This window comes from Pseudophryne corroboree, chromosome 11 (genome assembly GCF_028390025.1).
Source record: "Pseudophryne corroboree isolate aPseCor3 chromosome 11, aPseCor3.hap2, whole genome shotgun sequence".
Lineage (NCBI taxonomy): Eukaryota > Metazoa > Chordata > Amphibia > Anura > Myobatrachidae > Pseudophryne > Pseudophryne corroboree.
The window spans coordinates 338,178,468-338,197,595 of NC_086454.1; the positions used below are offsets into that span (position 1 = coordinate 338,178,468).

At 52.1% G+C, this 19,128-nt stretch overlaps 1 protein-coding gene across 2 annotated transcripts in view; it reads right to left on the minus strand.

Annotated features, from left to right (window-relative positions):
- The window catches only part of GOT2 (glutamic-oxaloacetic transaminase 2), a 29,071-nt gene extending 12,022 nt beyond the window's left edge, over positions 1-17,049 (minus strand). Inside the window, exon 1 of one of the 2 annotated variants that reach the window (XM_063945853.1) lies at positions 16,978-17,049. Coding sequence is in view for 1 of the 2 variants with exons in the window: in XM_063945852.1 (XP_063801922.1) it covers positions 10,494-10,576 (83 nt within the window). In the remaining variant the exon portion in view is untranslated. Of the gene's footprint in view, positions 1-10,493; positions 10,624-16,977 lie in introns of those variants that run through there. The other variant, XM_063945852.1, reaches the window with a different exon arrangement.
- Between the last annotated feature and the right edge of the window lie 2,079 nt (positions 17,050-19,128).

Consider the following 19,128-nt stretch of genomic DNA (forward strand, 5'->3'; position numbering starts at 1 on the left):
GTATGAGAGGCAGAGGAGGAAACACATACACCGACTGGTACACCCAAGGCGTTACCAGCGCGTCCACAGCTATTGCCTGCGGATCTCTTGACCTGGCGCAATACCTGTCCAGTTTTTTGTTGAGGCGAGACGCCATCATGTCCACCATTGGTCTTTCCCAACGGGTTACCAGCAAGTGGAAGACTTCTGGATGAAGCCCCCACTCTCCCGGGTGAAGATCGTGTCTGCTGAGGAAGTCTGCTTCCCAGTTGTCCACTCCCGGGATGAACACTGCTGACAGTGCTATCACATGATTCTCTGCCCAGCGAAGAATCCTTGCAGCTTCTGCCATTGCACTCCTGCTTCTTGTGCCGCCCTGTCTGTTCACATGGGCGACTGCCGTGATGTTGTCCGACTGGATCAACACCGGTTTTCCCTGAAGCAGAGGTTCTGCCTGGCTTAGAGCATTGTATATTGCTCTTAGTTCCAGAATGTTTATGTGAAGAGACGTTTCCAGGCTCGTCCATACTCCCTGGAAGTTTCTTCCTTGTGTGACTGCTCCCCAGCCTCTCAGGCTGGCGTCCGTGGTCACCAGGATCCAATCCTGTATGCCGAATCTGCGGCCCTCCAATAGATGAGCACTCTGCAACCACCACAGAAGAGACACCCTTGTCCTTGGAGACAGGGTTATCCGCAGGTGCATCTGAAGATGCGACCCTGACCATTTGTCCAACAGATCCCTTTGGAAAATTCTTGCGTGGAATCTGCCGAATGGAATTGCTTCGTAAGAAGCCACCATTTTTCCCAGGACTCTTGTGCATTGATGTACAGACACCTTTCCTGGTTTTAGGAGGTTCCTGACAAGCTCGGATAACTCCTTGGCTTTTTCCTCCGGGAGAAAAACCTTTTTCTGAACCGTGTCCAGAATCATCCCTAGGAACAGCAGACGAGTTGTCGGCATTAACTGGGATTTTGGAATATTCAGAATCCACCCGTGCTGTTTTAGCACTTCTTGAGACAGTGCTAATCCCATCTCTAGCTGTTCTCTGGACCTTGCCCTTATTAGGAGATCGTCCAAGTATGGGATAATTAATATGCCTTTTCTTCGAAGAAGAATCATCATCTCGGCCATTACCTTTGTAAAGACCCGAGGTGCCGTGGACAATCCGAACGGCAGCGTCTGAAACTGATAGTGACAGTTTTGTACAACGAACCTGAGGTACCCCTGGTGTGAGGGGTAAATTGGAACGTGGAGATACGCATCCTTGATGTCCAAGGATACCATAAAGTCCCCCTCTTCCAGGTTCGCTATCACTGCTCTGAGTGACTCCATCTTGAACTTGAACTTCTTTATGTACAGGTTCAAGGACTTCAGATTTAGAATAGGCCTTACCGAGCCATCCGGCTTCGGTACCACAAAAAGAGTGGAATAATACCCCTTCCCTTGTTGTAGAAGAGGTACCTTGACTATCACCTGCTGAGAGTACAGCTTGTGAATGGCTTCCAAAACCGTCTCCCTTTCGGAGGGGGACGTTGGTAAAGCAGACTTCAGGAAACGGCGAGGTGGATCTGTCTCTAATTCCAACCTGTACCCCTGAGATATTATCTGCAGGATCCAGGGATCTACCTGCGAGTGAGCCCACTGCGCGCTGTAATTTTTGAGACGACCACTCACCGTCCCCGAGTCCGCTTGAGAAGCCCCAGCGTCATGCTGAGGCTTTTGTAGAAGCCGGGGAAGGCTTCTGTTCCTGGGAAGGAGCTGCCTGTTGCTGTTTCTTCCCTCGACCTCTGCCTCGTGGCAGATATGAATAGCCCTTTGCTCTCTTATTTTTAAAGGAACGAAAGGGCTGCGGTTGAAAAGTCGGTGCCTTCTTCTGTTGGGGAGTGACTTGAGGTAAAAAGGTGGATTTCCCGGCTGTAGCCGTGGCCACCAAATCTGATAGACCGACTCCAAATAACTCCTCCCCTTTATACGGCAAAACTTCCATATGTCGTTTTGAATCCGCATCGCCTGTCCACTGTCGCGTCCATAAAGCTCTTCTGGCTGAAATGGACATAGCACTTACCCGTGATGCCAGTGTGCAGATATCCCTCTGTGCATCACGCATATAAAGAAATGCATCCTTTATTTGTTCTAACGACAGTAAAATATTGTCCCTGTCCAGGGTATCAATATTTTCAATCAGGGACTCTGACCAAACTACCCCAGCACTGCACATCCAGGCAGTCGCTATAGCTGGTCGTAGTATAACACCTGCATGTGTGTATATACTTTTTTGGATATTTTCCATCCTCCTATCTGATGGATCTTTAAGTGCGGCCGTCTCAGGAGAGGGTAACGCCACTTGTTTAGATAAGCGTGTTAGCGCCTTGTCCACCCTAGGAGGTGTTTCCCAGCGCTCCCTAACCTCTGGCGGGAAAGGGTATAATGCCAATAATTTCTTTGAAATTATCAGCTTTTTATCAGGGGCAACCCACGCTTCATTACACACGTCATTTAATTCTTCTGATTCAGGAAAAACTATAGGTAGTTTTTTCACACCCCACATAATACCCTGTTTAGTGGTACCTGTAGTATCAGCTAAATGTAACGCCTCCTTCATTGCCAAAATCATATAACGTGTGGCCCTACTGGAAAATACGGTTGATTCGTCACCGTCACCACTGGAGTCAGTGCCTGTGTCTGGGTCTGTGTCGACCGACTGAGGCAAAGGGCGTTTCACAGCCCCTGACGGTGTTTGAGTCGCCTGGACAGGCACTAATTGATTGTCCGGCCGTCTCATGTCGTCAAACGACTGCTTTAGCGTGTTGACACTATCCCGTAGTTCCATAAATAAAGGCATCCATTCTGGTGTCGACTCCCTAGGGGGTGACATCCTCATATTTGGCAATTGCTCCGCCTCCACACCAATATCGTCCTCATACATGTCGACACACACGTACCGACACACAGCAGACACACAGGGAATGCTCCTAACGAAGACAGGACCCACTAGCCCTTTGGGGAGACAGAGGGAGAGTTTGCCAGCACACACCAAAAGCGCTATATATAACAGGGATAGCCTTATAATAAGTGCTCCCTTATAGCTGCTTTATATATATCAAAATATCGCCATAAATTTGCCCCCCCTCTCTGTTTTACCCTGTTTCTGTAGTGCAGTGCAGGGGAGAGACCTGGGAGCCGTCCTGACCAGCGGAGCTGTGAGAGGAAATGGCGCCGTGTGCTGAGGAGATAGGCCCCGCCCCCTTTCCGGCGGGCTCGTCTCCCGCTATTTAGTGAATCCAGGCAGGGGTTAAATATCTCCATATAGCCTCTGGGGGCTATATGTGAGGTATTTTTAGCCTTTATATAGGTTACATTTGCCTCCCAGGGCGCCCCCCCCCCAGCGCCCTGCACCCTCAGTGACTGCGTGTGAAGTGTGCTGAGAGGAAAATGGCGCACAGCTGCAGTGCTGTGCGCTACCTTTAGAAGACTGCAGGAGTCTTCAGCCGCCGATTCTGGACCTCTTCTGACTTCAGCATCTGCAAGGGGGCCGGCGGCGCGGCTCCGGTGACCATCCAGGCTGTACCTGTGATCGTCCCTCTGGAGCTGATGTCCAGTAGCCAAGAAGCCAATCCATCCTGCACGCAGGTGAGTTCACTTCTTCTCCCCTCAGTCCCTCGTTGCAGTGATCCTGTTGCCAGCAGGACTCACTGTAAAATAAAAAACCTAAGCTGAACTTTTTCTAAGCAGCTCTTTAGGAGAGCCACCTAGATTGCACCCTTCTCGGCCGGGCACAAAAATCTAACTGGAGTCTGGAGGAGGGTCATAGGGGGAGGAGCCAGTGCACACCACCTGATCTGGAAAAGCTTTACTTTTTGTGCCCTGTCTCCTGCGGAGCCGCTATTCCCCATGGTCCTTTCAGGAACCCCAGCATCCACTAGGACGATAGAGAAAACATATACCAGTCATTTCAGCTACTGTGACATCACATGCCCCACCCCCCCATGTATATACCCACCAATCACCACAACATACAGCGATAATGCACCATTCCTTCCCTCACTCCCATGTACAGGGAAGACACAGATAAAACATATACCAGTCATTTCAGCTGCTGTGACATCACATGCCCCACCCCCCATGTATATACCCACCAATCACCACAACATACAGCGATAATGCACCATTCCTTCCCTCACTCCCATGTACAGGGAAGACACAGATAAAACATATACCAGTCATTTCAGCTGCTGTGACATCACATGCCCCACCCCCCATGTATATACCCACCAATCACCACAACATACAGCGATAATGCACCATTCCTTCCCTCACTCCCATGTACAGGGAAGACACAGATAAAACATATACCAGTCATTTCAGCTGCTGTGACATCACATGCCCCACCCCCCATGTATATACCCACCAATCACCACAACATACAGCGATAATGCACCATTCCTTCCCTCACTCCCATGTACAGGGAAGACACAGATAAAACATATACCAGTCATTTCAGCTGCTGTGACATCACATGCCCCACCCCCCATGTATATACCCACCAATCACCACAACATACAGCGATAATGCACCATTCCTTCCCTCACTCCCATGTACAGGGAAGACACAGATAAAACATATACCAGTCATTTCAGCTGCTGTGACATCACATGCCCCACCCCCCATGTATATACCCACCAATCACCACAACATACAGCGATAATGCACCATTCCTTCCCTCACTCCCATGTACAGGGAAGACACAGATAAAACATATACCAGTCATTTCAGCTGCTGTGACATCACATGCCCCACCCCCCATGTATATACCCACCAATCACCACAACATACAGCGATAATGCACCATTCCTTCCCTCACTCCCATGTACAGGGAAGACACAGATAAAACATATACCAGTCATTTCAGCTGCTGTGACATCACATGCCCCACCCCCCATGTATATACCCACCAATCACCACAACATACAGTGCATCCGGAAAGTATTCACAGCTCATCACTTTTTCCACACTGTGTTATGTTACAGCCTTATTACAGAATGGAATAAATTCATTTATTTCCCCTCAAAATTCTACACGCAATACCCCATAAGGACAACGTGAAAAAAGTTTGAGATTTTTGCAAATTTATTAAAAATAAAAAACTAAGAAATCACATGTACATAAGTTTTGTGTGTAGAATTTTGAGGGGAAAAATTAATTTATTCCATTTCGGAATAAGGCTGTAACACAGGGGTGGGGAACCTCAGGCCCGAGGGCCGTATAAGGCCCTCAAAGCCACTTGATCCGGCCCGGCCAGGCTCACCTAAACGAGAGGAGATGCCAAGTGCCCGCTGAGATATTACCACCAGCGGGCGCCCAGCTCAGCAGCAGCCGGAGGCAGGAGCTCAGTCCTGAGCTCAAGCTTCTGGCTCAGGCAGTGTGCATGTGTGGCGCTATGGGAGAGACGTCATGACATCTCTCCCATAGTTTCGAGAAAAGGGAGGGCATAACAACTGACGGGGCATATCTAATGGGCCAAAACTACTGACAGTGGGCATATCTAATGGGGCATAACAACTGACTGGGGGAAAATCTAATCGGGCATAACAAGAGACTGGGGGCAGGCTAATTTTTAAGTTGATCATTTTTGTATGGCCCCTGAAAAATTTTATAAATATCCAAATGGCCCTTGGTAGAAAAAAGGTTCCCCACCCCTGCTGTAACATAACAAAATGTGGAAAAAGTGAAGGCGCTGTGAATACTTTCCGGGTGCACTGTATCACTGCACAGAAAACCTAAAAAGCTGTCACTCAAACTTTGCCTGTCCTGTATACAGGGCGCAGCCTGTGCCGAGCCGCATAGGTCCCCGTATACAGGGCACAGCCTGTGCCGAGCCGCATAGGTCCCCGTATACAGGGCACAGCCTGTGCCGAGCCGCATAGGTCCCCGTATACAGAGCGCAGCCTGTGCCGAGCCACATGTCCCCATATACAGGGCACAGCATGTGCCAAGCCGCATATGTTCCCGTATACAGGGTGCAGCCTCTGCCAAGCCGCATATGTTCCCGCATACAGGGTGCAGCCTCTGCCAAGCCGCATATGTTCCCGCATATGTACAGGGTGCAGCCTCTGCCAAGCCGTATATTTCCCTGTATACAGGGCACAGCCTGTGCCAAGCCGCATAGGTCCCCATATACAGGGCACAGCCTGTGCCAAGCCGCATATGTTCCCGTATACAGGGTGCAGCCTCTGCCAAGCCGCATAGGTCCCCGTATACAGGGCACAGCCTGTGCCAAGCCGCATATATTCCCGTATACAGGGTGCAGCCTCTGCCAAGCCGTATATTTCCCTGTATACAGAGCACAGCCTGTGCCAAGCCGCATAGGTCCCCGTATACAGGGCACAGCCTGTGCCAAGCCGCATATGTTCCCGTATACAGGGTGCAGCCTCTGCCAAGCCGCATAGGTCCCCGTATACAGGGCACAGCCTGTGCCGAGCCTCATAGGTCCCCGTATACAGGGCACAGCCTGTGCCGAGCCACATATGTCCTCGTATACAGGGCACAGCCTCTGCCAAGCCGCGTATGTTCCCGTATACAGGGTGCAGCCTCTGCCAAGCCGCATATGTTCCCGTATACAGGGTGCAGCCTCTGCCAAGCCGCATAGGTCCCCGTATACAGGGCACAGCCTGTGCCAAGCCGCATATGTTCCCGTATACAGGGCGCAGCCTGTGCCGAGCCGCATATGTCCCCGTATACAGGGCGCAGCCTGTGCCGAGCCGCATATGTTCCCGTATACAGGGTGCAGTCTCTGCCAAGCCGTATATTTCCCCGTATACAGGGCGCAGCCTGTGCCGAGCCGCATAGGTCCCCGTATACAGGGCACAGCCTGTGCCAAGCCGCATATGTTCCCGTATACAGGGTGCAGTCTCTGCCAAGCCGTATATTTCCCCGTATACAGGGCGCAGCCTGTGCCAAGCAGCATATGTCCCCATATACACAGCGCAGCCTCTGCCAAGCCGCATAGGTCCCCGTATACAGGGCGCAGCCTGTGCCGAGCCGCATATGTCCCCGTATACAGGGCGCAGCCTGTGCCGAGCCGCATAGGTCCCCGTATACAGGGCGCAGCCTGTGCCGAGCCGCATATGTCCCCGTATACAGGGCGCAGCCTGTGCCGAGCCGCATATGTCCCCGTATACAGGGCGCAGCCTGTGCCGAGCCACATATGTCCCCGTATACAGGGCGCAGCCTGTGCCGAGCCACATATGTCCTCGTATACAGGGCGCAGCCTGTGCCGAGCCACATATGTCCCCGTATATAGGGTGCAGCCTGTGCCGAGCCACATATGTCCTCGTATACAGGGCGCAGCCTGTGCCGAGCCACATATGTCCCCGTATATAGGGTGCAGCCTGTGCCGAGCCACATATGTCCTCGTATACAGGGCGCAGCCTGTGCCGAGCCACATATGTCCCCGTATATAGGGTGCAGCCTGTGCCGAGCCACATATGTCCTCGTATACAGGGCGCAGCCTGTGCCGAGCCGCATATGTCCCCGTATACAGGGCGCAGCCTGTGCCGAGCCACATACATCCCCGTATACAGGGCGCAGCCTGTGCCAAGCCGTATATGTACCCATATACAGAGTGCAGCGTCCCAGAGGAGTCAGCGTTTGGATGTGTGTAACGCAGAATCAGGCCAGGACTCTGCAGGCTCCAGAATAGGCCATTCTCCAAGTGACACCGGCGGGGTGTAATGTCAGGGACAGACAAGGTGATCTATAAACAGCAGCTGGCTGCTTGCCTCTTCCCGGCTGGAGGAACACGCTCCTGTGCCACGTCTGCAGCCACTTACTGTATCTCCGGGACTAATACAGGGACTTTATAGGACCCCCCTCACCGGCCCCCAGTTACCACCTCCACCATCAGACACCCAATGAATGCCGTGCCACCCATGGAAACACCAAGTGAAAGACAGAAGCGATGCAGACCCCCCAGTGCCCAGGACGGAGTGCGGACATTTCCTCATTACCGCTTTGGGGCAGTGAGAACCTGCATAACCTCCACTCGGTCCTATATAAGGGTCTGAGTATGCAGACATAGGACACTGACCAGAGCAGCGAGGCACCGCACCAGAGCCCAACAGCCGGGGCCCAGCACAGCGAGGCACAGCAATAGCGCACACCAGCCAAGGCACCAGTGCTGCGAGGCACGGCGCTAGAGCCCATAAACCGAGGCACGACGCTAGAGCCCGCCAGCCGAGGCACCAGTGCTGTGAGGAACGGTGCTAGAGCCCACCAGCTGAGGCACCAGTGCTGCGAGGCACAGCAATAGCGCACACCAACCGAGGCACCAGTGCTGCGAGGCACGGCGCTAGAGCCCACCAGCAGAGGCACCAGTGCTGCGAGGCACGACGCTAGAGCCCACCAGCCGAGGCACCAGTGCTGCGAGGCACGGCGCTAGAGCCCACCAGCCGAGGCACCAGTGCTGCAAGGCACGGCGCTAGAGCCCACCAGCCGAGGCACCAGTGCTGCACGGCGCTAGAGCCCACCAGCCGAGGCACCAGTGCTGCGAGGCACGGCGCTAGAGCCCACCAGCCGAGGCACCAGTGCTGCGAGGCACGGCGCTAGAGCCCACCAGCCGAGGCACCAGTGCTGCGAGGTATAAGATAAGCAGTGTTCGCAGCAGCAGAAGATAGCTTGATGGTAAAGCGGCTACTGCCAGTATACGGCAGGGGTATGGCTATACGTCACAGCTATCGGACTATTACTGTATACACGCAACACGAAGGAGAGACATAGGAACATGCTTTGGTACCATGGAGCCAGGACACATACGTGTTGTGTGTTAGAGACTCCTATAAATACAACACGCAGCACACACAAGATCATGCAGAGCAGGGGGTCTGTGACCTCCATAATAAGCCCCACATGTGACCTCCAGTCACCCCACTGCCCTCACTAATACCCCTCTCGGATTACAGGAGGCACAGGGTCACGTATGTACCAATCTGCTGTGCTCACAGTCCGAAGTCGCCTATCCCCACATGGATCACACTGGAATGGATCATATACAGCCCCACATCCTGTCTACACCACACTCCGCCAGGCCAGGTTTTCCACACCACAGGACCTTCACAACCAGCAGAGACAGAGATTTAACTCCTTCACTGCCCTATGCACCCATCCACAGTCACTGACAGCTCTGCAGACTCTTACGCACTGAGCCCTCAAGCCATGAGCTGGGGGATCATGCAGATCTGTACTGCTCAGTGACCTTGAGGTGTCCTTATATCCCTTACAGTAAGGAGTATATAGAGGGGAAGGAGGGGGGGGGGGCGTCAGGGTAGCTCATCGCTGGAGCACACACCATCACAGGCCCCGCTCGCAATGGGGGGGGGTTAAAGTTTCTGTTCTGCACTATAATATAACCCCTCTATATTAAAATATCTATATCTCTATCTCACAGGATTCATAGGAGCACTACCCCAGTAAAATACCCCCCAAACTAAGTGCTGCAAGTACCTGCAACAGCGCAGCTTGGGGGGGGGGGGGGGCTCCCAGTAATCTGCCACATTAGGGTACAAGCTCCTTGGCACAGTGTCCTGCTGTGTGTCTCTATAATGGGTCAGGTCCTCTGGTATATCTCTGAATAGGACCCATCTGGGTCAGACTCTGCCATATTTCTCTCCCTTGTGTCACATTGCTATTAAGAGTGCAAGCTCAGCAGCCCACACACTCTCCTGGCAACAGCACCTGTCACTGTGCAATTAGAGTGTAAGCTCCTAGGTCAGAGCTGTGCATTACACAGACAGACAGACTACAGGTGAGTGTCAGCTCCTGGGGCACAGCACAGATGAGAGTGCCAGCTCCTGGGGCACAGCACAGGTGAGTGGCAGCTCCTGGGGCACAGCACAGGTGAGTGGCAGCTCCTGGGGCCCAGCACAGGTGAGTGCCAGCCCCTGGGGCACAGCACAGGTGAGTGGCAGCTCCTGGGGCACAGCACAGGTGAGTGGCAGCTCCTGGGGCACAGCACAGGTGAGTGGCAGCTCCTGGGGCACAGCACAGGTGAGTGGCAGCTCCTGGGGCACAGCACAGGTGAGTGGCAGCTCTTGGGGCACAGCATAATACAGGTGTCAGCTCTTGGGGCACAGACTACAGGTGAGTGTCAGCTCCTGGGGCACAGACTACAGGTGAGTGTCAGCTCCTGGGGCACAGACTACAGGTGAGTGTCAGCTCCTGGGGCACAGACTACAGGTGAGTGTCAGCTCCTGGGGCACAGACTACAGGTGAGTGTCAGCTCCTGGGGCACAGACTACAGGTGAGTGTCAGCTCCTGGGGCACAGACTACAGGTGAGTGTCAGCTCCTGGGGCACAGACTACAGGTGAGTGTCAGCTCCTGGGGCACAGACTACAGGTGAGTGTCAGCTCCTGGGGCACAGACTACAGGTGAGTGTCAGCTCCTGGGGCACAGACTACAGGTGAGTGACAGCTCCTGGGGCACAGAATACAGGTGAGTGTCAGCTCCTGGGTGGGTTACCTCGCTCTCCCGTGCAGGGCTCCCAGGCAGGGCTGGTAGCGGGTCACGCCGGACAGCAGACTGGGTTTCAGCAGCACCGCCATGTTAGCAGGAGCAGAGGCAGAGAGGAGTGACAGGCGGCGGGTGCGGGAGTTACAGGGTGACGCCAAACACACCTCCGGCCCTGGCCAATCTGACCCCGGCAGACAGCGCCACCCGCCGCCCGGAGGCCGCAGCGCAGACCCGGCCTACAAATTACCTCACCCCGGGGACCTGCTGTATATCATACTATATATCATGTGTATAATACATACCCTCCAATATTTTACACACAAAAATCGGTACAAAATTGAAAAGGGGCGTGGTCGCTGGCAAAAGGGGGCGTGGTCCTTTCTTGTATACTTTCAGTGGAAGTTTGGAGCGCCAAAAATCAGTACAGACCATAAAAAAAGGTCCTGTACACGTGTGTGTATATATAATATTATATGGGGTATATTTACTAAAATTCGTAATTGTCGGGATTTGGTGGGAGATTAAACACGAATGACATCACTAGTGTGAATTTGTAACTTTATGGGGTTTTTACGTCTCATTTACTATGCTGTCGTATTCTGCATTCTCGTTTTTTCGTAATGTCAGGGGGTGTTTTACAGGAGTGATTAGAAAAACACTGCCTGACAAAACACAATGAATCCCGGACAGATCTGTGAGATCCGTGCAGGGCTTCATTGTGTATATTATGAGAAGTGAAGAAAGAGTTAAAAATCCTATAAAAAAAATTGCGTGGGGTCCCCCCTCCTAAGCATAACCAGCCTCGGGCTCTTTGAGCCGGTCCTGGATATAAAAATACAGGGGGAAAAATGACTGGGGTTCCCCCATATTTAAACAACCAGCACCGGGCTCTGCGCCTGGTCCTGGTGCAAAAAATACGGGGCACAAAAAACGTAGGGGTCCCCCGTATTTTTAACACCAGCACCGGGCTCCACTAGTCAGAGAGATAATGCCACAGCCAGGGGACACTTTTATATTGGTCCCTGCGGCCCTGGCATTAAATCCCCAACTAGTCACCCCTGGCCGAGGTACCCTGGAAGAGTGGGGACCCCTTAAATCAAGGGCCCCCCTCCAGCTACCCAAGGACCGGGGTGAAGCCCGAGGCTGTCTCCCCCATCCGTGGGCAGTGGATGGGAGGCTGATAGCCTTTTGTGTAAAAAAATAATATTGTTTTTTGTAGCAGAACTACAAGTCCCAACATGCGGGGGAGAACGGGCCCGCTGGTACCTGTAGTTCTACTACAAAAAAATACCCAAATAAAAACAAAACACAGACACCGTGAAAGTACAACTTTAATGTACATACATGCACACTTACTTACATACATACATGCATACTTACTTATGTTAACACGGAGCCCCTCGGTCCTCTTCTCCAGTAGAATCCATGTGGTACCTGTAAATAAAATATATACTTACAAACAATCCTGTGTAGACCGGTCCTCTTCTTTCTAGTTGTAATCCACGTACTTATTAAAATAAAAAAAACGAAACACCCGAACCACGAACTGAAAGGGGTCCCATGTTTACACATGGAACCCCTTTCCCCGACTGGCGGGACCCCCCGTGACTCCTGTCAAAGAGGGTCCTGCCAGCCAATCAGGGAACGCCACATCATGGCACTCTCCGGATTGGCTGTGCGCTCCTGCCCTGTCAATAAGGAGGAGCGCACTGGTTACAATGTAGCGCAGCGGCGCTCCATTATAACCAATGGTGGGAACTTTGCGGTCTGCAGTTAACCGCAAGTTAATTGGGGTCACCCACAAGAGTGTAGATCGGTCCTCTTCTTTCTATTTGTAGAAAGCCCTAGCCCGAGGCTGGTTATGCTTAGGAGGGGGGACCTCACGCAAAACATTTTTTTTATTTTTTACTCTTTCACACCCCTTCCCACAGATAAACATGCACGGATCTCACTGATCCATGCAAACCTATCAGAATACGGGGGGAAAAAGCAGGTCTATTTGAAAACTGCTTTTTTTACGATTTGTACTTTTTCACGGCAGTGTTTGGCTATTGCCGGCAGTGATTGTGAATACGAATTTTTAGTAAATTACAGAGTTGTATAAAATAACAGGCAAGTTTGACCGATGGAGTATTCATTCATATTTTTTTTTCTCTGCCTTCAAAAAAATCCGAATGCCTTCATCACTGCCGAGATTTGAGTTTAGTAAATTCCCGAGATGACACTTTGAAGAAAAAACACAAAATTACGCCCCAGTTACGCCCCCATTTTTCCCCCCTTGAAGCGCCGCTGAAAGAAGAAAAAAAAATTTATGCTTACGATCCCCGCTCCTGAGTCAAGACCGCTGCAGACCTCCGCCGGCGCCGCTCTTCTCCTCTCCTCTCCTCGGATCTATGGGAGAGAGGTCAGTCATGACATCTCTCCCATAGCACAGCATAGACACTAGAGGTCAATTATGACCCCTAGCGTCTGTGCCACAATGCAGTGCGGTGCGCAATGACATAATCGCGCACCGCACAGCAAAGCTCCTCTCCATGAAGGGAAACTAGACGCGTAGCGTCTGGTTCCCTTCGCAGCGGAGGACCAGCAGGGGGCATCTTGCCATGGTGCGGCGCCCTCCGGACAGCGACGGCGCTCTCCGGAAGGCGGCGCCCCGGGCAAAAGTCCTGCTTGCCCGTGGCAAGATCCGCTACTGGTAATACTCTATGTGTGTGTTTAATACTATATATGTGTGTATAATACTATATATGTGTGTGTGTATAATACTCTATGGGGGTAATTCTGAGTTGATCGCAGCAGGAATTTTGTTAGCAGTTGGGCAAAACCATGGGGGTAATTCCAAGTTGATTGCAGCAGGATTTTTGATAGCAATTGGGCAAAACCATGTGCACTGCAGGGGAGGCAGATATAACATGTGCAGAGAGAGTTAGATTTGGGTGGGTTATTTTATTTCTGTGCAGGGTAAATACTGGCTGCTTTATTTTTACACTGCAAATTATACCCCTGTCACATCGCACTAAAAACCCGGTATCGACACGGCATATTGCCGTGTCGAAACGGGTCCGTGTGCGATGTGAAAGGTCCTTTGGTGAATTAGCGGGTCGCCTGACCCGGTAATTCAACCCGGTAAAAAAGAAGGGTTATTACCGGGTTGATTACCGGGTCAGGTGCAGTGTGAATGGGAGCCGTTCCGATGCGACACGGCTCCCATTCACAGCATAGGCAGAGGCGGCGCAGGAGATGAGCTCATCTCCCGGCGCCGCCTCCACCCCCGCCCCTGCTGCTGCTGCGCCCTCCGCTGCTATGGCAACCGACCCGGTATATTGCCGGGTCGGAAAGCCAGCAACGGAGCGCAAATGCCGGATCCCACCCGGTAAGTACACGTTTCTCTTACCGGGTAGGATCCGGCATTTGCGATGTGAAAGCAGCATTAGATTGCAGATTGAACACACCCCACCCAAATCTAACTCTCTCTGCACATGTTATATCTGCCTCCCCTGCAGTGCACATGGTTTTGCCCAATTGCTAACAAAAATCCTACTGCGATCAACTTGGAATTACCCCCCATGTGCACTGCAGGGGAGGCAGATATAACAGAGAGTTAGATTTGGGTGGGTTATTTTGTTTCTGTGCAGGGTGAACACTGGCTGCTTTATTTTTACACTGCAATTTAGATTGCAGATTGAACACACCCCACCCAAATCTAACTCTCTCTGCACATGTTATATCTGCCTCCACTGCAGTGCACATGGTTTTGCCCAATTGCTAACAAACTTGCTGCTGCAATCAACTCAGAATTACCCCCATTGTGATTCTGTTTGCTCAAAGATCTCAGACTGCATGTGTCTGCCCTGAGAACACGCCCTGTACACGTGATCCGGGAATGTCGCCTCCACCTGAGTGCTCCAGGCCAAGTTGTCCTCACGTGACCCTAGAACTAGAGAAGGGGTGGGGGGTAGGGGAGGGGTAGCTGTGACTGGGAAAGGGAATTACCCCCTATATGTGTGTGTATAATACTCTATATGTGTGTGTAATACTCTATGTGTGTGTATAATACTATGTGTGTGTATAATACAGGTTGAGTATCCCATATCCAAATATTCCGAAATACGGAATATTCCGAAATACTGCTTTTTTGAGTGAGACTGAGATAGTGAAACCTTTGTTTTTTGATGGCTCAATGTACACAAACTTTGTTTAATACACAAAGTTATTAAAAATATTGTATTAAATGACCTTCAGGCTGTGTGTATAAGGTGTATATGAAACATAAATGAATTCTGTGCTTAGATTTAGGTCCCATTGCCATGATATCTCATTATGGTATGCAATTATTCCAAAATACGGAAAAATCCCATATCCAAAATACCTCTGGTCCCAAGCATTTTGGATAAGGGATACTCAACCTGTACTATGTGTGTGTGCAGGGCCGCTTCTAGCCAATTTGGCTCCCAGTGCAAGATTTAAAAATGCGCCCCCCCTTCATTCACATAAGAAACCCCCCAAGGGGGCGTGTCCTCATTAAAATGGGCGTGGCTTTGTTAAGATGGGTGTGGCCTCATCTGATCTCATCATCACGGCCACCACAGGATGAAAAAAAAGAAAGTCCTCATTTTACACACTACAGCAGGCACGCGACCCCATTTTACACAGCACGGCAGGCAAGTGTCCCCATTTTACACATTGCGGCAGGCACGTGCCCCCATTTTACACATTGCGGCAGGAAAATGTCCCCATTTTACACATTGTGGCAGGCACGTGCCTCCATTTTACACAGTACGGCAGGCAAGTGTATACATTTTACACATTGCGGCAGGAAAGTGTCCCCATTTTACACATTGCGGCAGGCACATGCCCCCATTTTACACAGTACGGCAGGAAAGTGTTCACATTTTACACATTGCGGCAGGAAAGTGTCCCCATTTTACACATTGCGGCAGGAAAGTGTCCCCATTTTACACATTGCGGCAGGCACGTGCCCCCATTTTACACAGTACGGCAGGCACGTGTCCCCATTTTACACATTGCGGCAGGAAAGTGTCCCCATTTTACACATTGCGGCAGGCACGTGTCCCCATTTTACACATTACGGCAGGCAAGTGTCCCCATTTTACACATTCCGGCAGCCAAGTGTCCCTATTTTACACATTCCGGCAGGCAAGTGTCCCCATTTTACACATTCCGGCAGCCAAGTGTCCCCATTTTACACATTCCGGCAGCCAAGTGTCCCTATTTTACACATTCCGGCAGACAAGTGTCCCCATTTTACACAGTACGGCAGGTGGTGGTGGGGGGGAGGGAGGGAGAGAGAGAGAGGGAGAGGGGCTGACTTACATTTGAAGCGGTTCTTCCCGCTCTTCAGCCGCCTCTCCCTCGTCTGCGCAGCGCTGGCCGTCTTGGCTCCCCCTTCTCCCTCCTCCCGAGTGCCCAGCTCGGGGGGTGGGGTTTCACGGAATGACGCGAATGCGTCGTGACGTCACGACGCAAACGCGTCATTCCGCGAAATCCCACCCCCCGAGCTGGGCACTCGGGAGGAGAGGGGAGGGGGGTTTGAAAGTGCTCAGCAAGTGCCGCTGCGGGTGCCCCGTGCGGTTGCACGGCTCGCCCGCCGCAAGAAACGGCACTGTGTGTGTGTATAATACTATATGTGTGTGTGTTGTGTAATATATGTGTGTACAGGGCCGGTGCTAGGGTGTTCGGCGCCCCCCTGCAAACTATAAATTTGCGCCCTCCCATATTCCTTTGGCGCGCGCCGGGGAAAGGGGTGTGGTCTCACAAGTAAGGGGCATAGCCACACAAAAGTACCCCCATTAAAAATTACTCCACAATGTAGCACAATCTTATTCATCTTATACGTAATGCCCCACCCGTAGTAGTAGCATCCTTATGCATAATGCCCCCCCAGTAGTAGTATCGTCCTTATACGTAATGACCACCCCAGTAGTAGCGTAGTTACACGTAATGCCCCCGTGTAGTAGTAGCGTCCTTATATGTAATGTCCCCCCTGTAGTAGTAGCGTCCTTATATGTAATGTCCCCCCTGTAGTAGCGTAGTTACACGTAATGCCCCCCTGTAGTAGTAGCGTCCTTATATGTAATGTCCCCCCTGTAGTAGTAGTGTCCTTACACGTAATGACCCCCCCAGTAGTAGCGTCGTTACACGTAATGCCCCCCTGTAGTAGTAGCGTCCTTACACGTAATGACCCCCCCAGTAGTAGCGTCGTTACATGTAATGCGCCCCCCCAGTAGTAGCATCCTTATAAGTAATGCCCCCCCAGTAGTAGCGTCCTTATAAGTAATGCCCCCCCCCCCCCAGTAGTAGTGTCGTTATACGTAATGCCACCCCCCAGTAGTAGCGTCCATAAAGCGCACGCACACAGACATACCTCACACACACACGCACACACAATTCACACATATGTACACACATATATACACACATACACACACACACATACACACACACACACACTTCTCTCTCACCCTTCACTTACCTAAGCCAGTCTCCCTCTGTACACTACAGCAGCCTGGTCCGTGTAGCCCCGCCACCTCCTGACCCGTTAGCCCCGCCCCCTTCCATCCCGTGTAGCTCCGCCCCCTTCTGTCCCATACGCAGCGCTGTCCTGTCACACTGGTGAGGGGAGGAGAGGGAGGAAGCTTTCATGCTGCAGGCGCCGCTGCCAGTGCCTATCATACAGTGACAGACACAGCACTGGCAGCAGCAGCAGGGGGGACAGGACGGCGCAGCAGGGAAGGAATGCAGAGCAGGGAAAGCGCCTCTCCATCCCAGCGCCTCCCTGCACTGCATCCCTTCGCTGAGCGGGTGGCGCCGGGCCTGTGTGTGTATATAATGCAATGTGTGTGTATAATACTATATGTGTGTGTGTATATAATACTATGTGTGTGTGTGTGTGTGTGTGTGTGTGTGTGTGTGTGTGTGTGTGTGTGTGTAATACTATATGTGTGTGTGTTGTGTAATATAATGTGTGTATATAATGCAATATGTGTGTGTATAATACTATATGTGTGTGTATAATACTATATGTGTGTGTGTTGTGTAATATAATATGTGTGTGTATATAATGCAATATGTGGGTGTATCTCCTATATAATAGCCCAGATCTGTGACTCTGTGCCTGGCCGTAATGCTGGGCGGAGTCAAAACGCTGGGCGGATGTATCTCCATGGGCTATGGCAACAGCAGAGACAGGTATACAGACAGGGTATGCTAAGGATACATGGAAGCAGCAGGTGGATGGAACCCACACCTCTGCCGGGTACACACCATGCGTACCCCCTTACACCCCACGCCGGACCACCTCCCTTATGCTCCCCCCATGCCACCGCTTGATGCATACAGCCACTGGGGGGGAAAGGTGCCAGGGAGGCAGCAGGGATTATGTTCAGTGGCCCGCCACACGGATCACACACTGACTAATGCCCATTGCCTGCGGCTCACCGCCAGCCCGCCGCCCCAGGAACACAGTGTGGAGGACAGACCAAGCGCTGCAGATGGGACGGAACAATACACCCGGCGCTTCCTCCCTCTGCAGCAGTCAGGGAGCGCACACCCGTAGCCGCATATTTCCTGCGGCTCACCGCCAGCCCGCCGGCCCAGGAACACAGTGTGGAGGCATGCCGCCGCTCACAAGGGACAGACCAAGCTCTGCAGACCTGCCACAGGACGGACCATTACACCCGAAGCATTCCTGTAGCACCCGGCGCTCCCTCCCTCTGCAGCCAAATCATTCTCTCTCGCCAGCGGTAAGGGAGTGCACACCCATAGCCGCATATGCTGCTGCCACAAAGCTGTACAGCGCACCTTCCACATGAGGCACACCATCACACCTGAGCCACCACCACTCACCCCACCACAGTAACCTCTTCTCCTTCACACACAGGAATACCCCTGCCAATTACAACATGCAGGCACCCTCCCCCAGTAAACGGAAAACCCCTTCTCCATCCATAAAATACCCCCACATAACCACTACACCTCATGCACACCTAACCCATACACCACAGCAACAAACACCACCCTCCCACAACCACAACTCCAAGCAAACATCAAAGCCCACTCACCACAACTTCGCCTGTACACCACCCACCGCACCCCACAAGGACATCGCCCAACTATACCTAACACCCACCTTCCATAAATACACAACCCCTCCATCACCCCCTGCACCTTAACACACCCTTCCCCATCTGCCTACCCCCCCTTCCCAGTACACACTACACCCCCCAATGCTCTCGCACATCCACCCGCCCAGCACATGTGGACCTCCCCCACCCATGCCACCCTCACGCAACCTTCCTCATCCCCCTGGCACCCACACCTCTTGGCCAAGCCCCGTCATCCAGCAGCCACAGCATCTCGGGGACCCCACCCTAATCTACGTACCCCTCCCAAACACTACTCCAACAACCACAGTACCTTCACCACCCACCACAATCCAGCACTAAACCCCCCATAACCAATCACATACAAACCTCCGCACCCGACCGTAAACAAACTGCCACTCCACCCCAGCACCACGTATGAACCCCCTCTAGCATACCCTGCATTCCCTCTGAAACTGCACCTCACTCCATCCTCTCCCTTTCTAATCCAAACCACACACAGGTCAATTTGCTAACCCCCA